This window comes from Misgurnus anguillicaudatus, chromosome 14, assembly GCF_027580225.2.
Source record: "Misgurnus anguillicaudatus chromosome 14, ASM2758022v2, whole genome shotgun sequence".
Classification (NCBI taxonomy): Eukaryota; Metazoa; Chordata; class Actinopteri; order Cypriniformes; family Cobitidae; genus Misgurnus; species Misgurnus anguillicaudatus.
This window is the reverse complement of record NC_073350.2, coordinates 25,366,958-25,394,046: the sequence shown is the minus strand read 5'-3', so window position 1 is coordinate 25,394,046 and position 27,089 is coordinate 25,366,958. Positions and strand designations below refer to the sequence as shown.

General features: G+C 37.9%; 1 protein-coding gene across 4 annotated transcripts in view; it reads left to right on the top strand.

The window, feature by feature from the left end:
- The window catches only part of map4k3a (mitogen-activated protein kinase kinase kinase kinase 3a), an 84,557-nt gene that overhangs the window by 19,493 nt on the left and 37,975 nt on the right, over positions 1-27,089 (top strand). For all 4 annotated transcript variants that reach the window (XM_055183180.2, XM_073876146.1, XM_055183179.2 and 1 more), the window contains exons 3-12: positions 10,815-10,905; positions 16,535-16,599; positions 18,887-18,942; positions 19,123-19,170; positions 21,054-21,096; positions 21,405-21,477; positions 21,931-22,062; positions 24,477-24,539; positions 24,925-25,006; positions 25,173-25,289. In XM_055183180.2, the coding sequence (XP_055039155.2) occupies positions 10,815-10,905; positions 16,535-16,599; positions 18,887-18,942; positions 19,123-19,170; positions 21,054-21,096; positions 21,405-21,477; positions 21,931-22,062; positions 24,477-24,539; positions 24,925-25,006; positions 25,173-25,289 (770 nt within the window). The remainder of the gene's footprint in view (positions 1-10,814; positions 10,906-16,534; positions 16,600-18,886; positions 18,943-19,122; positions 19,171-21,053; positions 21,097-21,404; positions 21,478-21,930; positions 22,063-24,476; positions 24,540-24,924; positions 25,007-25,172; positions 25,290-27,089) is intronic.

Below are 27,089 nucleotides of genomic sequence, written 5' to 3'. Positions count from 1 at the left end.
GTTACATATATGAAACGCACATTTGCGGACCATTGTAAACAATAAACTAACACAAAAATATTAATTAGTATCATTCCACATACAACAACGTAGGAACGGTCCTCTTTATCAACACTTGTAAACACTGGGGTGTAGTTTCGCGTTCGTCGTCTGTGACCTCTTGACGTCATGACGTATTGCGTGGGGTCACGCTGTCACATCACGACCGGACCTAGACGAGAAGTTGTGGTTTAAAAGTGCATATTTTTTATTTTTCTTGTCAAAAATGACAATCGTTTCGCTAGATAAGACCCTTATGCCTCGTTTGGGATCGTTTATAGTCCTTTGAAACTCCGTTGAAAAAAAACTGTTAAGTGTTGAGTTAAGTATTAAGTGTTGGGCACTATTAAAGTCCATTAAAATGAGAAAAATCCTGCAATGTTTTCCAAAAAAAAAAAACATAATTTCTTCTCAACTGAACAAAGAAAGACATCAACATTTTGGATGACATGGTGGTGAGGAAATTATCTGGATTTTTTTTTTTTAAAGAAAATTGACTATTCCTTGTGCTATAGTGCTATAACTGGCTCCGCTGTGCTTCTGTCAACCTATAAAATGTGGAAAAAGATCAACCTAGTAACTTAGTTTTGGTAAACCATTCTCTGCAAGCATGTGAAAAAATAGGTCACTGAAATTCTGGCTCCGCTTGTGATGTCAGAAGGGGATAATACCGTCCCTTAATCTGCCCTATCCAACCACGGCACTGCCATTTAGTGCAGAGATCAGCTTATTTGCATTTAAAAGGACACACCCATAAACAGCACTTTTTTGCTTAGACCTACAAAGTGGCAATGTTAGTATGCTATATATAATATAATATAATATATCTATATAATATTTTGAGCGAGAACTTCACATACGTACTCTGTGGACACCAAAGATTTATTTGACATCTTAAAAAAGCCTTGTGAAATGTCCCCTTTAAAGCTGTTCCTTTTTGTAATCACTTTCGGCCAATGGCTGTGACGATCTTTATCAGCCAATGACAGCCTTACAGATATAGAATAGAGTTGCTTAATGTTGCATAGGAAATCTAGGTTTCGATTTTCAATCGTTAAGTCAAAAAGGGACGAACCCGGCTTTTGGGTTAAATTATCCCAGAAAATGTTTATATTTGACCCAACAATGGGGAAAAACCACCTAGCATTTTGGGTTGAAGCAACCCAGCATAGGTTAAATTTACATTGGTTTCGTCCCTATTTGGCCCAATTCTGGGTTGAAATAACCCAGCATTTTTTTCGGATACTATATAAATAGTTTTTCTAAATTAAGTCTCTGTTATCTTCATATAGCAAAAGCTATATGAGACCGAAATCATGTCTGTTGTGTAGGGACATAAGTGCTAATAGGGACAGAGTTCATGTTAAATAGGTGATGTGAAACCAAGCTGCCTTCAGTAAATATAACCGTCACACCAATCAGCCATCTCTCACGCTCATGTCCACTTTAAATCCTGCCCAAAGATGTAAATGCGTGTAAACACGTACACATTCTCACTTTAACACTTACACTGCATTCTGTCACATCTCTAAAACTGTTAGCCGTGCGCACACATATGCGCGCTGACACGCATGTTTAATAGAGTGACAGCTGAGAGCCCGTTTCTGACAGTCTTTGTATCTTTCCAGCACCTACAAACATGCCCAAGAGCGCAAACATGTCCTACTTCTGTGCGCAATGACATGCTTTGTTGACAGTTTATTCAGATGCAGAATTATTATGCTGATTATTTTCTGTTTGACAGAAGGATTGTGACTGTGCTGTTTACTAAAAATGTTTGGGAAATCTGTTTTTGGCCTGTTGGAACCCTGTCTGTGAAATCCAGGCTAATGTCTCATAATCTAATGATGAGATTAGGAGCATCAAAGTTTGATTTCACTTATGAATTTCACTCTTAAAGGACAAGTTCTGTATTTTACACTTAAAGCCCTGTTTTCAGATTGTTTATGGTGAAATAGAACGGTTTTGATTGAAATTTCAACATATACGGCTGCCCCGAGAATTTTCGGGTGTGTTTGTGTTTCACCTCCCACCTCTACAATGGGTATATAGGTGCACTGGAACAATCCTTCCAGTGGTTAGGGGTGTTCACTGATATGCTCACACAAAAATCGCTGCAAAAGATGCTTTCCAACAGGTGTTTTAGCATTCGTTGTTAACTTTTGGACCTCTTTTTCCAAATGCCTCACACCCGTACATTCTTCCGCTGAGAGCTTTAATAATAGACACTCCAGCCCAGGTGGTGGCGCTAATCCGCCATTGCCAATTGCAAGAATAGAAACAAAGTTCCCAGCGGTGGAGTAATACCGTAACCTCACAGCACATCTAATACAAGTCAATGGAGTTGGCAAAAACTATGATAAAACTGTTGGAATGCGTATTTTGCAGCGATTTTTGTGTGAACACCCCGGACCACTCGGTGAGTTTCACGTCTTTGTAAATTAAAGTTTAATGCATTTTAGGAAGGATTGTTCCAGTGCACCTGTACACCCATTGTAGAGGTGGGAGGTGAAATACAAACACCCGAAAATTCTGGGGGCAGCCGCATATGTCGAAATTTCAGTCAAAACCGTTCTATTTCACCATAAACAATCTGAAAACAGGGCTTTAAGTGTAAAATACCGAACTTGTCCTTTAATATGTTCACGTAACGTCTATCTATGCATTTTTTCGCCAAATCACGCATTTTGGTTTACTGACAATACTTTCTTTTAAGTATGCAACCAATTGCAATGCAACAACAATTGGTGGTGGTGGTAGCAGTGAAAGAACTGACGTACGTAGAAAATATTGTCAAATCTATCAATGTACACGTGAAACAAATCTGGCAAACATCGTATTTTTCGTGTATTAGTATAAATGTAATAAAAGGTCATTCCTTTCCTCCATTGGTGGTAAACACAGACTTAAACGTTAATCACTGTCTGTCCTCAACAAGATCTGTTATCTGTAGCTCTGCTTGCTTGTGTCCATGTACAGTAATGGAATTTGGTTGGGAAATATACCAGACCTCTAGATGGGCTTCTGCACTCCCTCACAGAAATGGAGCCAAGGTTTTTTCGAGAGCGTCTCTTAAGCGGCCATTCTCAAATCAATGCACACTTTTGCTTGTCTGGCTAAAGACAGACACTTAAAAACACTATACAGGATCCTGCGTTAACTTTACATACTTGGTGCTCAAACTTTTAAACTAAGAGGAATCAAAACACTAGACCAGGGGTGCCCAAACTTTTTTCTACCAAAGACCAAAAATCAAACCTGAATGAGGGCCGTGGGCCAAAAGTAAATGTTGCTGTGCTATATTAAAATTAAAGTTGCCCTGAATTTATAATTTTATAAGCAGTCAAAAGATGATGGTGCTTTAGGCTAATCATTAATAAACAAATTATGACAAACAGAGAAAAATTTTCATTGTGTTTTATGCTGTACTTTCATTTACCTTCTTTTTGTGACTCTTTTTTCAAAGCATCGCTTTAAGGGCGATTTATAGTCGTGTGTAAGTTACGGCGTAGGCTATCCGTAGCCTGTGCGTAGCTCTGCGTAGCCTGACGTGCACCTAGCAAAAATTTTAACAGCGCGTCAGATCTGCGCGGACCGCAAGCGCTGTGATTGATCCACCAGAACCCCTCCCGTGAGGTAAAAAAACTGCGTCATAGGTATTTCCGTTTGCGACGATGAAAACAAAGATGAGCCAAGTTGAGGAGTGATTTAACTCAAACTGCAACAAAAGTCGCTGTTTATTTACTTCCATCATTGCTGGCCTTCTCAAATCATACACAACAAGTTGCTGTTTCTTTTCTGTTTGTGGGTTAACTTGCCAAGCTGCTGCTTCTCTGACGGTCGCGCTGCTACTGTGGTTACACGCGTGGATACTGCCTACCAGTGGTTTGCGCGTGTGTTTGCATGTCGACGCGGAGGACGAAGCAAAAGTAGAAATGAAAACCAACGCGGAAAAAACAAAAAATGTTACAATTTAGAAAATGTTTAATTAGAAATATGAACAATGACAATTATCCTTTTTCCTTATCTCGCGTGGCATGACCGGCCAAAAATTATCCTTTTTACTTATCTCGCGTGGCATGACCGGCCAAAAATTATCCTTTTTCCTTATCTCGCGTGGCATGACAGGCAAATTAAAGGTCATTGTTCTGGTTTGGGCACCTCTGCACTAGACCAATTAATAACTGAAAATACACAAATGATTGTGCTTAAACATGTACATACACTAATCCTAATTAATAAATTAATTAATTAATACATTTCCTAATATTATGTTTTGCTTCTTATGCTTAAATTGTCTGTTTGTTGCCTTTAGTGATAGATGTGAATCAGTCTTCGGTTTGTATTAAATCCTTGAAGTAAGTTGGTTTCCCGGCATTCTTTGCACCTTTAATGGGGCCTACACACCAAACGCGAGTTCAACAATTTGCGCGAGTTGATTACATACAAAGTCAATGCAAAGACGCAATCAGACGCGTCAATGCAAATGACGCCAATTGGGCGGTGTCATTGCCGCAAAAACACGCGCTATTCGCCTCAAACTTGCCTTCACGCAAGATGAAAATATTCAACTCAAGTGAAAATTTGCATGACAAAGTAAACCCCCGCGAGTAATCTAGAGCGAGCAACACGATGCTACGCGTTGAGAATGTGTCGCGAATGTTCTCAGCAGTGAAGTTTCTCCTTGCTTATTGGACATTGTTGTGTGTTTTCCGTGAAATTTCAAAATAAGAGTTTACATTTAAAATTGGAAATTGTCTTAAAAAATGATAAATAAAATGTATAAATATACAACTAAAGTTGACTTTTGAATGATTATTTTAGGGTGTTTTCACATATACACTGTTTAGGTCGGCCCAAATGACGTGTCGCTCCGAGTACGGTGCGTTTGGGTCAGTGTGAACGGCCGCTCCGAGACCGCTCTAAACAGGTGGTCTCGGAGCGGCTGTCGCCGAACTCTGGTGCGACCCACCTGTGGTGTGAACACTGCCGGACCTCGGGCCGAACCAAATACAGGAAGTTCTCCACATGTTTGAGCCACTGGGCTTCCGTTGTGACGTGAGCCGGGTGTTATATTGTGGGTTAACAACAAACAAGCCAATCCTGGTCCATTGCAGAGATTCTCTGTCTCCTTTACGTTTGAGCTGATGATTTTATAAATACATTGCTGTCCTCCACACACAAATAGTGACATTACGGGCTTAAACGGCTCCGTGAGAAAGGCTTTAATAGAACAGCTGCGCAATTTCGCGTTAAAGCAAAGAAACTTCGCAAAGACGTGCATTGTTTATCTCCACATCTTGATAGCTGCGCTCTCTCTGTCAGGCTGGTTGTCGTGGAAACGTGGGGGTGGTCATGAGACGGTAAGAGCTGTCAGAGACCAATGACAGCGCTGACCGTTGTCACGTGGTGTACGGTGCGGCATTTCGAGTGCAGTAAAAAAAATAATATGTGAACACAGACCGCACTAACTGAAAAATGATACAATGTATTTTGGTGCGCTCCGAGGCCGCACCACGGTACGCACCAACATATGTGAAAACAACCTTAAATATGTGACACTGAAATCTTTTTTTTTTTTGTTGAAAATTTTGGCAGAGCAAGCGAAAACCTGAACCAATGGCCTTACCAGGCCAGTATAAAAAATGCTTTGCATTTAAGTTCTTCTTCACAGAGTTGATGTAAAATGTTAGCATTGTCAACAAGCAGTTATTGATAGTGTATTAATACTGAAGGGTGTAAACTTTTAAACAGGATAATTTGTAAATTCAGTTTTTTTGTCTAAGCAGTAAAACTGACTGGCCAATGCTTGACAGGACCTGTTTAGCCTTAAAGCCCTGCTGTATGACCATAAGACCCAGTCTAAGAATTGTGTTACAATTACTATCATACTTGCTGGAGCCTGCACTTTGAATCTCAGGCTAGATGCTTACATTTCCCCTAAAGGAGTTCAGAGTCAGTATCTCCCGTTGTTTCTCGCTGCTATCTGCCCCACATGCACGGAGAAATGTCACCACGTCTCAGCGGAGCTCTTACCGGATCGCTCAACCCCTGCAGGAAGTGTGTGTCACCTGAACCCTGCACTGCCACTTCACACTTTCCTCGGGGAACAAACGTCTTTGCACAGATCTGCACTTAAAGGACATTATGCAAAACTTATCTCAGTCTAGAATGGGTTCAGAATGAAAATATTAGATAATGAAAATATTTCTTGGAATTGCTCTGAGGTCACGAAGTTAACACTAGTTCACAAGCAGGTGTCTTTTTTATAGTTTTGCTTGATATAAGCAACAACAGATTAATGTGATAGTTGTTAAAAACTACTACATCAGCATACAGCACTGTGCAGATTGATTACATATATTTTGCCTTTAAAAAATGGGTTTGCTAAAAGTAGTACACTGGTGGTACTATAGTTCAGTTTTCTTATGGCGAACACTTGATACAGTGGCTCCAGAAAGTATTTAGACAAATCACACTTATAAATGTAAGAGTATTTCTTACGGTTAACACTTGATACAGTGGCTCCAGAAAGTATTAGACAAATCACACTTATATATGTAAGACTATCTTTGCATTGACCTATGTGGATGATGTCTATTGTTAATAGTATGTACTTCACCTCTGGTTACTCTCCCAGGGCAGCGGTATGAGGGGAACTGACTTCATACATCCACTTAAAATCTCTTTGAGACCATTTGGTTAAAAATAGTTTCACTAATGGTATTAAAATATTTTCTGAGAAAGTTTTTACCTTCATTTGTATAAACAAATTACTGCTTCAAACTATTTTTTAATTTATATCCTCATGGTATTGTCTAGAAAACTGTTTTATTGTTGAGGTACCACAACCAAAAAAAATCATTTTAATATTATAGTATATTTTTTAAACTCTCTAATAATCAACTTTTATTGGAGTCAGCACCCAGCATGGGCAATTCAATGAAATGGTGATTTATGCAAGTTAATAGTTAGGCAATATTTATCTTTTCTCCCCTATGTGGGAGTCAAAGGGATTTCAATGTGTAGCTGGTGTCAGTGGGAGAGAACAAGAAAAAAATGGTGAAAAAAAACTTTTAATGAGCCTGCAGCTTCCATCATTAAGCAAGCAGTCACAACAAAGTGACTTTGTTCTCTCCGCCTCTCCTCCATCTCTCATAATCTGTCTCTCCTTCTTTTGCTCTCTCCTCACACACACATTTAAAGTCCAAAGCCAGAGATCAAGAAGAGCTGAGATAGAGTCGAGGCAGAAGCCCCCACACGAGCATTATGGGTGATTTGCCTTCTTCACCGATCAGCTGACATCACATCACTCAATCAGCATCCAGCGTTTTATATGTTTACTGTCTGGCTTTGTTTGAAAGCCTCTTCTTTTCATTTTCTTTTCTTTTTCACTGAGCTTTGAAAAAATCTGCCTTTTAAATAAGATAACGTATCATGACCCAAACTAAATACTGCCAATTACTTCCCATACACACTTACAGTGATTGCATCGCCATGTTGCTGTGCTGTTGGAACCATTGGTGTACAGTTTTCCATCCATAACGTTCCTGTATGTGGATACTGTACTATCACATGGAAGAGTGAAATTCCTGACAGTAAACCCCAAAATTAAAAATTACCCTCATGCCAGGACTCAACATGCTGAGGCTTTGAAAAGCACATAATGTACATCCATTTTAGAAGTAATCCAAGCAATCTAATTTGGTTTAGTTATGTCTTCAGTAAAGATAAGTGTGTGAGAAATCGATTATCGTTTTTTTTACTTATTTAATGAAATTAAAACCAAAATAAAGTGCTAATTTCAGATATGTTGAAAACTTAATGTCATTGGTTCTTGAGTCTCATGCACGCTAAAAAATACTGTGTTATTTTTCACACCAGATCTGGATCAAAAATTGACAAGCCCAGCCCATTGGATTGTAATTTAACTAATTCGAATTGTAATTCGACTCATTCAAAGGGATTCATAATGATTAATCGCGATTAATCGCAGAGTAAAAGTTTTTGTTTACATCATATATGTGAGTCAACTGTGTATAATAATTATGTATTTATAAATATGCACACATGCATGTATAATTTTAAAAAAAAAATATATTTGTATATTAAGTATTTATATATAATATAAATTATACACATAAATATACAAATGTATATACACATGTAAACATTTCTTAAATATATACATGCATGTGTGTGTGCATTTATCTATACAAAGTTATTATACACAGTTCACACACACATATCATATAAACAAAAACTTTTATTCTGCTATAGATTAATCGCGATTAATCGTTATGCATCCCTAATTCAACCCAAACACTTCAACTTAACGGCTGTTGTCTCTTGAACTAATGCTGCAACGACGCGTCAACGTCATCGATCACGTCGACTACAAAAATACGTCGACATGCGTAAAATGCGTTGACGCGTTACGCTGTTTACATTCACCTCGCGTAATGGCGGCTTCTGCTCCTGGCAGTATTTCACATACATTGATTTGTTTGTGTGCGCCACAAAATCAACAATGGCCACAACATTTACATTTTTATGTTCATATTATTGTTGTGAGCGCTGGGTGGTGCCTCTCTTGTGCGCGCGTGCTCTCTCTCTCTGCGTGAAGCCCCTAGACAGCACCTCTCATACATGACACGGAGTAAAAGAATTAAACGTTGGCTGTGTTTTCCATGCGGATTCCTCTGTGTACTTGCATTTTCAAGTAAACGTCAGATGTTACTGACAGAGAAGACGACTGATTCGAGTTTATCATGAAAGGTTAGCAGTGTTTTCCCACACACACTGGTTCTCTATGTGCTCTCTCTCTCCTTATGCCCGCGCATGACTTCTGTAGTAACTCTGTGTAATGGCAATTTTTTAATTTGCGCCGAATTGTCTGCGATGTCGCGTTTATAAATCAAGATTTTAGTAATTTAGTAGTTAAAGTAACAGCTGGTTGGATTAAACACAAGGTTATTGGGTCATGTTTAGTCACTATTTTAATAGTCTTTGGGGTGGTTTCCTGGACAGAGATTAGTTTAAGCCAGGACTAGACATTAGTTTAATTAGGAAATATAATTAGTTTAAACAAACATGCCTTACTAAAAACATTACTTGTGTGCATTTTGAGGCCAAACTAAGGGTACTGATGTATTTTAAGATATGTCAGTGCAAGATGTTTTCAATTTGGACAGCTATATGTCTGATAGTATGTGAAAATAGCATTCAGTTGTGTTAAAATACAATAAAACAAACAATGACTGTCAGATCAGACAGAGAGTAGAAAAACAGATTATCCAACAGATTAAATAGCTAATAAAAAAGAACACTATATTATTAATAAAAAATAACCGTTATAACCGTTAGAGTAGTCGACTAATCTGAAAAATAATCGCTAGATTAGTCGACAGAAGAAATAGTCGTTAGTTGCAGCTCTATCTTGAACCAACGCTTGTTTGAAAATAACACACTGTGACTGCAAGAGCTAATAAGATTTGAAGTTATCAAATTCTGTGATTACTTTTATGATGGATGTATGTGCTTGCATTACTTGCATGATGGATGTATGAAGCTTTAACATGTTGAGACCTAAATACGGACACAAAATAATGGATGTTTTTATAGCTGTCCAGCTAAAGAAAGGAAGTTATAAACATCTGGGATGAAATGAAAAAAGTCAATTTTTGGGTGAAAGGTGTTTATCATTTCAGTCATGAACTTCGATCTAGCCAACACAGTATCGACAGAAGACATAACTCTTCAGTCAGCACATTGCATCTTCTCATAAGTGACCCTGCCTGTAACCCAGCTAATGTCATATATTCCTGATTTACTGTTTTCTACATAATATCATTTTACATAATGTAAAGAACATTTTGTATAACCTTGATATCTCTAATATTCAAAATAATCAGATTATGAGACTTTAGCCTGGATTCCACAGACAAGGTCACATAACGTCACTTTTCTCAACTTTCTTGCATTTCTGGACACGTTTGCTGTGTTCAAGATCGTTGCTGCAGGTTGCTTTGTAAACACCATTTTATAAGAGATGGGTTGACTGATTTCTTCATCAGCAGTAGGGGAAAGTCATACAGATGCATCAGATGCTCTCTGAATGTTAACAAGCTCAGTGCTGTATAGGCAGTACTGTATGTACATAAGCACCTCACCCAACCCATCATCTTATGCATGATTAACATCCAGTGATCCTTTGATGTTTTGTTTATACAGTATGAATTATTGCTACCAATTTCTTTACATACAGCAGAACTGCCTTTGTGGGCCTTGCTATGCCAAGCCTGTGGCATAGTAGGTATGCTTTAAATTACATTGACAATCATTGAATAGATTTTACTCCGCATCTTTTTTGTTTTGCGTTCCTGGTTTTATTCATGTACCAAACTATACATGTGAAGTGGGAGATTTGCTTTTTGTCATTAAAATGCATAGGAAAATGTGGTTTAATTTAGCTGAATTAATCCACCTTAAAAGATTTTTGACTTTAAGTTTGCTGACCTCTACACTCGTTTTAAAATATGTCCTGACCTGACACCTCATCGGCACAACCGTCTGTCTTTTGTTGTCCGCTGGGAATGTCTTAACCATGTTTACACACTCACCTTGCCCCTTCTCTTTCTCTCTCTCCCTCCCTCTCTCTCTCTCTCCCTCTCTTTCTCTCTCTCTCTCTCTCTCTCCCTCTCTCTCTCTCTCTCTCTCTCTCTCTCTCTCTCTCTCTCTCTCACCCCTCCTCTCTCTCTGTCTTTCCTTGACAGGCGAGGACTTTGCAGTGGTTCAACAGGAAATAATCATGATGAAGGACTGCAAGCACTCCAACATTGTGGCCTATTTCGGTAGTTACTTAAGGTATAAGATTAACCTCTCTCCTGACCACACTTTTACAGTTCTCTCTCTCTTTCCTGCTACTGTAAGTAAATTCCTATTTCTGTCTAAGGTTGTTGAGTAGACGTTAGGGCTGCACGATATATCGAAAATGTATCGCCATCGCGATAACTGTGTAAGCGATATGCATATCGCAGGGAGCTGCGATAACTTGCATTTATTTTACGTGTCTATCATTTGTGTTTTGCATGCTTAGATCGTCCAAATAACACCGATCAGAAGGTGGTTCCCACACACTTACTTTACTTGGGCGGCTCTCTCAAGTATATTAACAACTGCCCACGTATATTTAGCATCAAATTTTGTCTTTTTTTGTCCGTGATAATGACATTATGCATGCGAGCATGTCGTGTCTTTTCTGATGAGTTCGCTGTGCGTTCGCGTGCTTTCTGTTTCTCGATGAATTAGGTGCGACGCAAAGCTCAGTGTCACATATGTATCCTTCCATGTTCCTGAACTTGATCATAGTTGTATCCATTAGAGGTCTTCACGGAAGGACACGAGTCTATATTTTGAAAGGTCAGTCGGGTCCGACTCGGTCCCATTTTAATTACTTCAGGTATCGGGTCTGTTTAAACCCAAGTCGATCAGAGACGGCCGTGAAGAGTCACTGCTAACGCACTATAGCGTGCCTCTGGTTTCTATGGCGATGAAAACTTACTCTTGTTTATATAAAGTGACGGCCACGCGGTGCACTTTCTTTCTCCCATCCATGTTTATAGTATTATTATCAATGAACCGTCTTTTTATATCTAAAATGTTTGCTACAAAGATGGTAGCAAATAACCAATGTTAATGCCAAGCCCATTGTACTGAACGAGCAGCTCAAACTGTCAAACATCACGTCATGCTGAATCTACATACTTTACATAGAGTATACTTTTGAATCTAAGATAATGACGGATTAAGCTCTTTTAATCTGCAACAGAGGAATAGAAAGAGAGGCACTTTTACTGCTTCTACACAAACCTATCAACTTTATAATCCATAGACCTGCATTGTCTATCATTAATATACTATACATTTTATTGTATAAAGTTAGTCTTTCTACACCTCTCACAATGTTAATAAATCCCTTTAAAGGGGGTCATATTCACAAGTTCATTCAGCTTTGTTCATGTCAAAGAGAAAGGAAAGAGAGTTTGGAGTGGTTTAATATTTAATAATATTCAATAAATCAAAGTACTGCGTTATGGTCACACATAGTTTTTTGTCACATGTATAGCATAGTTTAATTACATCTTAAGAATATGCATTACCTCTTTATTTCATTGCATATCTAAATGCTAAAATAAAAGCAAATAAAAAAATAATTTCAAGTAAGACATATCGCAAGGCATATCGCCATCGCACCCACCAACAGAACTATCGCATATCGCATATTTTCTCATTATCGTGCAGCCCTAGTAGACGTTGGGCTGTATTGTTTGATCCACAGAAAGAGCCCCAATGATTAAGCACCTCTGTTTCTGTTTAAACCTGCGCCACCAGTCAAGCGTAGACCTCACATCAAATGCAGGGTTTTATATCTTAATTAAATTTGGGGGGAAACTTGAATATTACTTTTAATATTGATCAGGCATGGTACGTATGGCAGATATACAGCCCCATGACTTAAATGAACACATTTTCATGATTTGCTGCAAGTTAGAATTTAAAGTTTTAAGGTTTTTTTCTATAGTGCTTTTCAAAATTTTGTAGTTTTCCGAAGCAGCTTTACAGTCAATATGTATTATTAAAGATGATAGGCTACAGACATGAAAATATACAGAATCTTTTTTTCTCTACATAAATCATTGGTCCTCAAACTTTCCAAAATATGGGACCCCCTTATATTGGGCTCATCCTTTTTGTGACCCCCCCCCCCAAAAAAAAAAAAATGAATCACATAATACAATCTCAAACTTATATTTCCCTATACATTGTAGTTCTGTTGCTTGGTAGCCTTTCTTAAGTTTGATTACACAATTTATGCTAAATTCAGCAAAGCGCTGTACATAGAAAAAAGAAATTAAATACACAAAAATAATTACCACAAAAACACCACCAAGCACTTATACAAAGGTCATAAAACTAGGGACTCCCTGGCATCCTACACTCTAAAAATGCCTGGGTTATTTTTGACCCATAATGGGTAAATATTGGACAGAACACACCTCTGGGTTAAAAATTACCCAATGTTGGGTTGTTGTTATGCAACCATGGGGTATAATAACTCAGCAGTTAGGTTAAAACAACCCAGCATTGGGTCAATTAGAGTGTATTGCGGCCCCCCAAGTTCCACGGCCCCCAATTTGAGAAGCAGTGCATTAAAGGAAAACACCACCATTTTTCAATATTTTACTATGTTCTTACCTCAACTTAGATGAATTGGGGTGTGACAAGATCTCGTGCGAAGATGTAAGATTTCTCAGGGAGGTGAAATGCTGGCCGTTTCTCGGATAGGGGGCTGCATCCTTTGGAGGTCGCATTTGTAGAATGCATACTTCATAAAGACTGTCTTATTACAAAATATTAACAATTATAAAGTTTACTATTATATTAAGTTAATGGTAAATTGTTGTAATATGCGTATGACTTACGAATGTAATGCTATGTTAACTGAAATAAACCAGGCTTGATGACGTATGCAGTAGGAGTGGCACGGTTCATGAAAAAAATCCGAACCGTTCGGTTCGCTTGTCTCGGTTCGGAGCGCGTGTGTGCCGTACGGTTCAACGGTTCATGGCATGCGCAATGTAGCCTCATGCCCTGTATGTGACCCCAGATAGCGTGTTTCCCTTTCGCGAATAGCGCGAAAGAAGAGGTGACTGCTGTGGAGAGTGAGTGCTGCCGGTCATGTTACGTGTAGAAATGGCAAGAGGGAGAGAAATGGAAGTCTGCCCAGAGTTGGAGGATGCCCCAGTGTCGTATAAGTTTGGTGTGTGGAAACATTTTTTTATTTTATGTTACCTATGATGACAGCGGAAATAAAACAATAGATACAACCACACGCGACAGCCTTCTCTCCGACCATTTATCTAATCTGAGGTAATGAACACTGTTTTACGTCTTTTCGTATTCAGCGCTATTTTTAGCATTTCATTGATAAAACGAAAGCGGCTGATTTCCGCGTAGTTTCATTTTGCTAGCGTGTGAAAGTTGCGCGATCTTATTTCATAAACTGCCCCTTAAAGTAATCAGGACAGAAGTAGTCAAAAGTGGACAAAAGAGACCTATTTAAATATAACAGGTATAAACGTTATGTTTCTCTCTCATCCACATATACTCTCTGCAGTATTTAAGCAGCCTCTCAGTAATAAATCTTAGAGCTACACTGAAGTAGGCATTTTGATAAATGCAAGTTATTTTTGTGTGCTAAAAAGGCACATAAGTTCATGTAGATGGCAATACACATTCTCTTTTTTGCCAAATAAATGAAAAGCATGTTGAAATCATGAAAATGTCTTCCCTCTTGCTGTATCAAAATCTCACCTGGCTTTTCTCAGAGATGGTCCCAATAATGTGCTTAAAGTCAAATTCAGTTTGTGCATGATTACATGATATAACTTTTTTAATACTGTATCCTAAATTATGGATAATTAATACATTAATAAGATAATACATTTCTGGAGTGTTAAAAATTAAAAGAAAAAATAACAACAAGAACCGTACTGAACCGAGAACCGTGACCATAGAACCGTGATACGAACCGAACCGAGGGTTTTGTGAACCGTGCCACCCCTAGTATGCAGGCTGCACATGCGACCTCCGGAGGATGCAGCTTTCTGTTTGAGAAACGGTCACTGTCAGCATAAAGTTAAGTTTCTGGCTAAACCTTTTCCAGTGCAGTGTGCATGCATTTTATATTCAGTCTTTTACTGCGTGTGCTTTTTTGTTTGGGCTTCCAATAATGTTCGTCTACGTGTTGCGATTATCTGTTGATCAGTGTCAGAAGTGTCTTAGCAGATTAAACCCACTCAGAGTTTACATGATTTTATCTTTGCATGTTCTTGATCAAGAATAAAAGTGGCTATATCATTTCTGTTGTAACGAATTGGACAAATATTAAAGATTTAAATGGATTTAAACGTTGTTTGGTTAAAGGTAAGCAGCTAAAGTTTAGATTCTAAAGTGAAAGTTACAAAAGTCCATTAGCAGGCATTTGTTATAATACATAATGCTGGTTTTTATTACAAAGGCTACTTATTACTGTGTTTACTTGTTTTGATACTTTATTTGAACAAATGATTATTGCATCGTCATTATTATGTAATTTTAAAGGTTATTGCTAAATTGGGTCTATTATTATTACCAAAAATATGAAAATACATTGTCAATTAGCAAAATAATTGTTAGGGGGACAGTCCTTGATTAGTTAAAACATTTAAAAATAATGTGATTTCACTTTCCTATTCATTTATTTTATCATTGAGGATTTCTTAAAAAATGTACAAATCTCGTCTCGTTCTCGTGAACCCAACTCGTGTCTCGTCTTGTCTCGTAGATTACGTGTCTCGTCATACCCCTAATACATGCCTATCTTTTTTCGGTGCGTGTACTTTTAATCTTTGTATAGCGCCTCGTGAATGTGTTAGCATTTAGCCTAGCCCCATTCATTCCTATGGCTCCAAACAGGGATGAATTTAGAAGCCACCAAACACTTCCGTGTTTTCCCTATTTAAAGACTGTTACATAGTAGTTACACGAGTAAGTATGGTGGCACGAAATAAAACTTATGTTTGGATCCAAAGGATCCAATATGCAAGGATTGAAAGTGCATGCATTGAGAAAGATGGGTATGTATTGATTCGTCTGATTTGAGGTAGGAACATGGTGGAATGTTGGAAAGCGGTGGTGTTTTCCTTTAAATGTACATTAGTGATATTAACTGTGAAAATATTGTCTGTAGGTTAGATTTATAGGCTTACTTCGGCAAGCATATCAAGTATTTATAAGAAGTACAGTATATAAGTGATACTGTACAAATCATTTCTATTGGCTAGTAATTGAACGTTATATTCATAGTGCTATCAAGCATTAAGTGTTCGTGGAAGTATGTGTACATTACTGTAAACACAATTTTTGATTGTTTTTCCAAACTGAGGAATGAGACAAAATTATTTTCTATTATCACCATAATCCCACAGATTCTCTTGGTTCGATTAAAGTAGTGGTTTGCATCCTGGATTATACTACATTATTCTTTGTGGTTAATAGTATATTTTGATAAACAGTTTGTCTTATGCAGTTTGACAAACCACAAGTAAAAATTTAAACATACTCCTGCTTGAAATCCCCCTTAGCAAAAATGTATGTTGTAGTTTTCCTCATTATAACTAAAGACGGCCCAATTGTGGTTTGTCTGTGCTAGACAGAGAAGCTGGATAAAATGAGTCTAGACATTAGTGCGTGACACCTTGCAGGAATAGAGAAGGGTGTTTTTTTATAAAAGCAGGATGGTGTGAGTTATTACTGTGTCTCTTGGTTGCTGTGTCATGACCCAGAAAAGAGTGCATCCTCTCAGCCTCCCTCTGGGGCTGCCAGGGAACTATTTCAAGATGCATCGATTGAAATATAATTTGTTGGTGTTTTTCTTTCTCTGGCTTTTCAGGAGGGATAAATTATGGATATGCATGGAATACTGTGGGGGAGGTTCGCTGCAAGATATATATCACGGTAAGATACACTATATCAAGGTAAACAATTATCCCTCAATGCTAACTCAGGCTACAATTCACTTAGCGGTCAGTAGAGCAGAAAGTGCATTTAAAGACCTCATGAAGATCTCAGTCTTCCTGTAGCCTAGCTGGCCATCTGAATGCTACTGTCCTTTTAAAGGTTTACAAAATGCTGTATAATACCACCTGCAAATGAATTGCATGGCATGACTGCATTGCAATGTGCCCTTTCTTCTTTATTCTGTCCAAACCTTATATAATGAAATCCACAAAATTTAGACAATGGTTGGAAAATAGTCATTTGTGTAAATAAACTTTATCTTCCCCAGTTAATGATTTGATTCTTGACAGATGGCCTAAATATATAAATCTTTTCTTACGCTTTTGGAAATTCTCTCTGTCTGTGTTCCCGGGAGATAAATTTAGCCGAGCTCAGCAGAGTGGCCCTGTCAGATCATTAGAGCTCATTTTCACGGCAGCTGTCGGTAGTTCTGTGGGTTCTTTCTCAACGCCTCTGCTCGGGGTGGGAGTGCGGAGGACGTGCGCGGGAGGGGGGCTAACCAGTTAGATGGTGTTATGGCGCTAACATGTTAGCTTAGTGCCCAGGCCCACGTCCCATGTCATTAACCCCCTGCTGCCACAGTAACATTCGACTGCAGGGTCACCGGACTGATTAGAGCCGAGGCCGACCAGATCGGATCAGACAGGTCTTTAAATAACTCCTGAACTAGCCATGATTTTTAGCCGATTATGATACCGATTTTAATAAATAACCTGTATGTTGGTAGTGTTTTACTGTGGGTTCACACAAGACGCGAGTTTAATGATTTGCGCGAGTAGATTACATACAAAGTCAATGCAAAATGCGATCAGACGTGTCCTTGCGTGGGGCAATGCGAATGACGCAATATGCGTGGCACGTTTGCCATGAAAGCACGCACTATTCTCCTCAAACGCGTCTTCGCCCAAGTTGAAAATATTCAACTTGAATTTAATTGACGTTAAATCCCGCGAATAATCTAGAGCTAGTAACACGATGCCCCACATTTGGTGTGTGAACACCATAAGCAATTTTAATTTTTTGCTAGGGATGCACAGAATGTTCGGCAGCCAAAACTAGTGAAAATTCCAAATAAATTTTACCGAAAAATGAGGTCTTTGATGACGCGATTAGATCGTTACCAGTGCAGAGTGAGCAAACATGTTGGTAAAAGCATTTTAAAGTGTCCAAGAAAGACGTAAAAACTACAAGTTTCATTTATAATTTAAAATCAAGACATCCTGAACATCACACAGCGTATGAGAAAGACGCGACAGCTGCGATCCTGGGTATCTGCTGAATTCACAAGCACGGAGAACAAGAGTTTTAAGCTCTCCATCTCATGTCGTAGAAGGACGAAGATGCACCGGTTTTCGGTACCCAACCCTAGTTAAGACTCATTTATGTGGTCGAATGTAAATGGAACAGTTTTAACAAGTCTATCTATAGATCTATCTGATCAGAGAAGTGACCATTTGTAAAAAGGCCCTATAATGACAAACATTTTAATTGTTAAATAATTTGAAAGAAATATAGTAAAAAGGACATTCTGAAAATGTAACTTTAATTGTGAGAAAATTGGCGAAATAATTAGGAAAAAAAAAATTCGGTTGTTCGGCATTCGGCTGAGTTTTTCGTTTTCTTCGGCCAAGAATTTTCCTTTCGGTAAACACACAGGCTCAAAAACTTCAAACTTCAGTTACGCTGATGTGCAGATCTTAAAACAGCTCAGAGAACTGACAAATGAGATTCTCAAACCCTCACGTGTCTTTTGACCTTTCTTTGTTGAAGATACAGAGTGTGCTATACTCATTAGTTGTCTGTTTAAAAGAGATAATTCAGCTCTGTATTGTACATGAAAATTGGCTTGGAAATGTAAGATTGTCATGCAGTCAAAGAACAATGTAACTGCTCTATATTGTTCACGTCTTGCTTGATAATCTTGTCATTGCGCTTTTGTTTAAACTTTCATTCCAATAAGGCACCATGAGGATAAGTTGTCATGTATTTAAGCTCTCGCTTTAAACCATATAGTTCAACTGTCAGAAGTTGCATTTTTCGGTTAATGTGACAAGCCACTAAGTGACTCTAAAACATCAGACATATTGTTCAGACATTTGCATTACATTTGTTTTGAAGGCCAAGCTGTTGTAGCTGATTTACTAAAAGGTCATTTCATTTTGTTGTTCACAGATGTGTTTTTAGATGTGATTAATGCTAATGTGAACTAAATATGTCTCCACAGTTACTGGGCCACTAACAGAATCACAAATAGCATATGTAACAAGAGAAACCCTGCAGGTGAGCCCACTTACTGGACTTTGTTTTGACAAACACAGCAGTCCACTGTGACCATGAATGCTGCTTTTGAATTTTTAATGTTGACATGTTGACAGGTCCTTCATACTATTTGCTTTCTGTGCTTTTGGGGATTATTTGAATTGCAATGTGTTGTTTCTAATACATTTGTTTATCTCTCAGGGTTTATATTATTTACATAACAAAGGAAAGATGCATCGAGACATAAAGGTATCATATATTTATTTTTATAGATTCTAGCTATTTGTTGCTATTTCACTAAAATGTACAAAAGATAAGGTTATTTTGACAGCATAAAATATAACCTAGGGAATGTGTGTCAGCCAATCCGATCAGTTCCTGTAACCAGAGAAAATTGTTTGCAATTGTTGACCCAAGAAAACTGCTATATAAGAAAAAATATTTGAGCAAAAAATTAGTTTGTAAGCAAAAAGGCTGTATATATCTCTTTCCCTAAAAAACAAAAACATATACACATTTAAAACCATTTTAAGGGTGTTGATAAAATAATTGTAAATAATTGCAGTTGCTCTGTATTAGTGCTGCCTAATGATTAGTCATGACTTTTCGTTTGCAGAATAAAAGTTTTTGTTTACATTATTATTATAAACAGTACATCAACAAATATTATGTATATAAAAATACAAACACATGTTTTATAATTTTAAGGAAAAATATATTGATATAATAAATATTTATATTTATATATAATATTAATTATATTTAAATATACAAATGTTTATACACATGCAAATATTTCTTAAATATATACATGCGTGTGTGTGCATTTATATATACATAATTATTATACACATTCCACAGACATTTAATATGTAAACAAAAACTTTTATTCTGAAAATGATTAGTCACGAATAATCGTTAGGCAGCTCTACTCTTGTCAGCTTTTACTTTGTGAAAGTTGCATGTGAAGAGTAACTAAAAATTTAAAAGAAATTGATTTTTTAAAGTGTGTTTTGAAATTATTTGACATTTGTATGCTCTCAAAAATAAGGGTACAAAATAGGGATGGGCATGTATGTATTTTTTTCATTTCGATTAATCCAAAAACGAATACTCGATTAACTGGGACCAGGGCAATCAAAGTACGTGTCATGTTGAAAAAAAAAATTATTTAAAAAAAAATTCAAATAAAACTTAATTTTGAATAAACTATAACAGAAAAATAAACACATACTAGATTATTAATGAATTTATTATTAATGTTTTTTAACAGAAACCTCTAGGAATAGCTGTGTGATGAAGTGAAACTAAAGGGTTAATAAACACAAACTAAAACGCTTTCTATGTATGACGCACTTTTTTGTCTTACCGAAGTGAATCTGAATATTACTGCATTCTTTTAAAACCATAGTGCCTCAGTGATGTGAGGTGTGTTCGGTTTCACAGCGTTGCGCGGATCAGCAGGGTTGCCGTGGCATGAGTGCGCATAGGAAGCTTTTGAATCATGCATGGTACTGATCTCATACGCCAGTCTGTGCAGCTTACGTCAACGTCAAACACGCATTCAGTCTTTTCTACCACAGGGGCTTGAAACACTAACCAGATATCCAAATGCTGCCATAACCATAAAAAAATAAACTCACACGGCCATTGTTTTCATAATCAATCGTTGATGCCACGTTCGAGTACTCGAGCAATCGATTATTCGTGTCCATCCCTAATACAAAAGCTATCACTGGGGTGGTACCCTTTCAAAAAGTACACTTTTGTACCTACAGGGCGCATATTATGGCGCTTTTCCATTGCTTAGTACCCCATGGGTCAGGTCGTGTCAGCTCACCTTACTTTGGCTTGATAGCTTTTTCATTGAGTTTAGTACCAGTTCAGAGTGGGAGGGATTATAGGCGTGGCATTATGTTTGCGCTGCCTACTGCTGTAACATCATAAAAAAGTGTGAGATCTCTGAAAGATAAAAGCAGTTGTTAAAAGAGAGGAATTTTTGCAGATAAAAGATAAAAGTCTATTTTTACTTCTAAAACCATTGAGTCAAAGTCCATCGAGCCATGTATTGAAATAGTAACAGTTTTATTTATGTTATAGTTTTCTTTAATGTGTTCTTTCATTTGAAATAGGGGGCCAATATATTATTGACCGACAATGGTTACGTCAAGCTAGGTAAGAAAAAATGCTTTCATTCTCTTTCGCCATTTTTTTTATAGGAAGAAGTTGTTGACAAGTTTTGCATGCTATAATTTATTGTGTATTCAGCTCAAATCATTAACAACGTGTTGATAGTGTTGTGTTGTGTTGCTAACTGAGAGTGGCACCTTATGTTTGCACATTTAATCTGCTGTAGCATTACACTTCTCAAAATTCATCACTTATAAGCTAACTTGATTATTAAAGGCTTTAAAATGTTATACAGAATCTGGTACTGTATGTATAGTAAAGAAATCCTTTTCTTTCTCTCTTTGTCTATACAGCTGATTTTGGTGTATCAGCCCAAATCACAGCCACACTTGCTAAAAGAAAATCCTTCATTGGAACTCCTTATTGGTAAACAGTTTTTCCCACCTTTGTTGTTTTCCAACAAAACAGTTTGTGAGCCCTATTTACTTCTAATAGTAGAAAAAATAATACTATGGAAGTGAATGGGGCTCACAAACATTCCTAAAAATATCTTCTTTCGTGTTCATCAAAACAAAGAAATGTATACAGGTTTGTAACAACATGAGAGTTAGTAAATGATGAGAGCATTTTCATTATTGAGTGAACTATTCCTTTAAGAAATGAATTTGTGTTAAGTGTTGTGAGCACAAACATTTAATAACACTTTAAAATGTGGTCCACCTACCCAAAGGTGTTTTATTATTAATTCCCGACCATCATCATTAATCCGTTCAGTTTTATTCTACAGGGATACTCGTGGTTTTCCACAGCTCAAATAACCCTCAGTTAAGGCGTGTTATTGAATATATTAGTGATGATTTGTGTTACCTGTGCCAACAGGATGGCCCCAGAGGTGGCTGCCGTGGAGAGGAAAGGAGGGTATAACCACCTGTGTGACATCTGGGCTGTGGGCATCACTGCCATTGAACTAGCTGAACTGCAGCCTCCCATGTTTGACCTTCATCCGATGAGGTCAGAGTTTAATTAGCAGTATGGATCTGTTCCAGAACTCTGTTGAATGTCTCACTGTGTCTGGCTCCTAACTGGACGTGACGTGGTGTGGTTTCGGCGATAAACAATTTGTCTGTCCATAATGTATGCGAAAAATGGACGTGTCCATTTTTCGCATACATTGTGGGCGGACGGATTGTTTATCGCTGAAGTCATGTTGCGTCACGTCTAGTTAGGAGTCAAACAAACACAACCAATCAGAACCCTCTCACACTTTTAACTCGCGTGGCGGTGTCACCTCTGGTTGAAACACAATGTCTTGTTTTTATCTTGACCTCTTTAAATAGTGCTGTGGTGATAATATGGCAAAGAGGTTGGTGTTAATATCATGGTACTTTGCTATATATACTGAAAAGAAATTATTCATTCAATTTACTCTAATTTTTAAGGTGAGTGGTTGCAATTAGTTTATTTGGGCTACATTTAAGGGCAGAGTAGGCAGGTTTAAGTCTAAAAAAGTCTAAACACTTTTTTCCAAATTTGTTTGGGCTGTCTTTATATACTAATACATAAGTAGAAGGAGAGTATGGGAGTCGAGTGTCTGTAGACCTCTCACGACTGTTTTAAACACAGCTAATTATTTCCATTCACTCCACCCCCTCCGTTCTGGGTTTCTTCTAAAGCCACGCCCCCAAAACACATGAACGCGTGACGTCGACCGGCTCTGCTGGGAGAAGCATTTACCTCAGACGAGCGGAGAGGACGGGGTGCAGTGCATGTAGTAACATCATGTCATAATACACCTAACTTTATCACTATGAATATAAACAAATAGGATGGCTTTTAGTACTCACTATTAAGCTAGCATATTGATACTGGTAAAGTTTAAAATATATTTAGTTTGATTCGGTAACAAACGAGCTAGTTATATTTATAAGACAAAGCTAAAAACAGGTTGAATTGATACACGTTTTTCATTACCATCAGTGTTACACTGTGATGAAGGCGAATTTCGTGTAAGATTCATAACATATACAGTGTTTTGCATGGAAGAGTTTCCATGATGAAAGCATTGTTGACTCTGATGAGGACTACACTCCGGAGACAAAACCGCTACCACATCGTCGACACGAGGAAAAGCCATGCGATATTTACTTTCGTTTGATTTCTTCGTTTATTCCTTTTTTTGCCTTGTTTGCCTTCGCTGACTGCATATGCAGGTACTTTGAGTTCTGAATGCTCTTTCTCTGCCGTACTTTTGCTCTTCCTAGAGTGCCTCGTGCACGTTCAAATCAATCGCGTGTGCGCATGTCTGGGCAGATCCTGTAGCAACAGGGGTGGTGGCCATGGTCGCGTGAGAGAGTGATAGTCGCGCAAGCCAATCATTTGTTTCGTCCCGAATGGAAATAATTAGCTGTCGTGAGAGGTCTACAGACACTCTTTTTCAGAGTACTAACATTTTAATTATGTATTGGTATATAAAGACAGTTTAAACAAATTTGTAAAAAAGTTTTTTATATAATTCCTGCCTATCCTGCCTTTACAAACAAAAGTTTTTTATTTTATTTATTTATTTATTTTTGTTTGAATGTAGCTTAAATAAATTGATTGCAACCACTTACCAGTCCTTCCAGAAAAACACAGTTTTTTTGTAATTGTTGCGCCAAAAATCCTTGGTCTTTTGCTTCGCATTTTCTTAAGATATTCGATGAAATTTGCTGTGCATGAAACACTGAATCGTAGCCTTGCTATTCACAATCGATTTCAGACAGGCATTTTTAATGGGACACACGATTAATCATTACAGCCCTGCTTGCAAAAACTGCAGGAACTTGCAAGTTTAAGCTTAACAGCTTTTCAATTATGTTCACGTCACATTATCATGTCACTTCATAACGTTCCCATTGCAACAGGGGACATGGCTGCTCTTGTGTGAGGTAAATGCAAAATTTTTCAACTTTTTGCTAAGATATATGTGATTTTTGCTACGAAAAAGCTGAGATTATGAAATCATGCAAGCCCGGCATATTTTGCGCACGGAAATCTCCAATGTATGCTGCGAAAGTGTGACGTATTTGAAAAAATGCATCCCCAGCATAAATATGCGGGCTTTGGCTGATTATGCGTTAAATCATGCGATCGCATAATCACGTTTATTTGAAGGGACTGACTAACCTTAAAAAAAATTAGTTTATTGAATGAATAATTTTTTTTTCCGGTGTATTCACCAATATTCCAGGTAATATAATTGTACTTTCTGGTATGTTTTAATGAAAGTAAACTTGTATTTGTTCGCTTTGTTATTTGAATAACTTTTCATTTTCATTGCAATTGATAATTTCCAATTCTCACACTGCAGAATATGAAATATTTAATGAGTTGGACTAATCGAATTTACACACAATTCTCATCAACCCATTATTTCTCTCCCCCAGGGCTTTGTTTCTGATGACAAAAAGCAACTTTCAACCCCCCAAATTAAAAGATAAAGTTAAATGGTATGTGATCAGTAAATATGTCAAGGTTTTAATTAGTAGGTTATCTTGGTGTGTAAAATCCTTAAAACCAAGAGGGATTTCTGAGTTTCATATCCACATTTCTTCCTTCACATGGTTGTAATTCCGTTAATCACCAGCGAAATTGGGTCCAAGCACTTGCCCTAAACAGTTGCTTATATGAATTTCGATGAGGTTGGACTTGACATTCTTTTATCTTGGCTGATTATGAATCTGGTCAGGTTGTCTGCGCAATGCTTTCTTCTGTATTACCTTGCAGCTCTGTTAAATCATATTAGCTTAATTGCATCCAGAGCTAACAACTCGCAGTTGTGATTCTCGATTTGTGTGAGATTTATGGTGTGAGATCATTTTCTATGTTTTCAAGGAGCAATAATTTTCACAACTTTGTGAAATTGGCATTGACAAAAAATCCAAAGAGAAGGCTGCCTGCTGACAAGTTACTGCAGGTAAATGTTGTAGTTGTTAAAATGCTATATTGTCTTTGGTATTTATTACTAAAATGTAATTTTTAATTTGCACAGTTAACTTTTATTTAGTAAAATAAGTACTATTCTGTACATACATATATACACACTCAATAAATGATTTTTTTTGTCTCACATCACCCCTTAGCACCCCTTTGTGTCTCAACCGTTGAGTCGTATCGTGGCGATAGAGCTCTTGGATAAAGCCAATAATCCTGATCACTCGTCCTACACGGACCTGGATGATGACGACCCGGAGCCAGAGGTACAGTATATCTCCCTGCGTGATTCTCAGTTTTATCACAGCTATCTCATGAAGACTCCTCTGGGACTATTATTCAGAAAAGGAGCTCAGAAAGCTGTCTCTGACAGAACAGGAACTGAATTTTCACAGTCTCACAAACGGAATTCATGAGTTCTTAAACAGAAGCCAATTTTCTATCACCATCAGGGTTTCCCGCTGAAAAATTTGCCGGGGTACGCGGCAATCAAAGGGGTGGGGCGTACATGTCATGATGGAAATGAAAATATTTTTATTAAAAACACTTAAATAAAACTTAATTTTGAAGAAACTATGACAGAAAATGAACACATACTAGATGTTTTTAACAGATAACCTCTAACGGTTATAGCTGCGTTATGAAGTGAAACTAAAGGGTTAATAAACATAACTAAAGCAGATTTGTAGATTGGTCTGGCGAACGATGATAGATGGCATGAAGATTGTAAAAACTGATTATTTCCCACTATTAATTATCTTAAAGGAGTGTAACTACTGTAGCATGTAAATAATGCACATAAATAACGTGAGCAAGAGCGCTCAACAATTATATCAAATCAACAGGCACGTAAAACCTAGCTAGCAGGTTGCTCAAACAACAAAATTACCAGCTAGCTAACATTAAATTTGCAAGAACTATAGACTAATACAATAACAGGCTTAAATAAACCCAAAACATAAGTTCCCTTACAGTTCTCACGGACACGCTTTTATCAACTGGCTATCCTCCAGACAGTGATGGACCGTTTCGGCGTGTGGCGCGCGTGCACGCTCGCGGTGTGAAGCGCGTCCGTGCTATTCTCAAGGATGTTTTATCAACTGGCTAGTTATCCTCCAGACAGTGATGGACCATGTCTTTCTCTTATTTGGGCCATGTGGCGCCGTGCCTGTTTGCGGTGTGAAGCGCGTCCGCCCTGTTCTCTGAGATGCCCTTGACGGCCTTTTGTGCAGCGAAAATGTTTTTTTTTTTTTTAGGACGACTTGGTTAAGGCGGTAGGGTTTTCCAAGCTTAGGCGGGCTGCCCGAACTGCAAAGTGCTGTGGGAAACCCTGACCATGCTAGTTAGTTAGGGTTTAAGGGCTCGTTATAGTCGTGCGTAGGTTCTACGGCGTAGCCGCGACGGCGTAGGTTCCGCATTGTTTTTCATTTATACTTTTGCGTCGTCCTTCGCGTCGACGTGCAAACACATGCGCAAACCGCTGGTAAGCAGTATCCACGCGTGTAACCACAGTAGCAGCGCGACCGTCAGAGAAGAAGCTTTGGCAAGTTAACCCACAAACGAAGAAGAAACAGCAACTTGTTTGTGTATGATTTGAGAAGACCAGCAATGATGGAAGTAAATAAAAAGTGACTTTTGTTGCTGTTTGTGTTAAATCACTCCTCAACTTGGCTCGTCTTTGTTTTCACCGTCGCAAACAGAAATACCTATGACACAGTTTTTTTTACCTGACGGGAGGGGTTCTGATGGACCAATCACAGCGCTTCCGGTCCGCGTAGAACAGACGCGCCGAAATTTTTTTTGCGGGGTGCACGTCAGGCTACGCAGAGCTACGCACAGGCTACGGATAGGCTACGCCTATAAATCGCCCTTAAGTGTAACAGTTTTATTCCGCCGCAATCCTACCGAACAGGGACTGTTATTGTTAATTTGTACAAAACCGTTGTAGTTTGTAGTTGTAATGAGATAAAAATACTATGAACTGTCATATTATTTTTGTGACCCTGGAGCACAAAACACAGCATGGATATATTTGTAGCAATAGCCATAAAATATATTGTATGGGT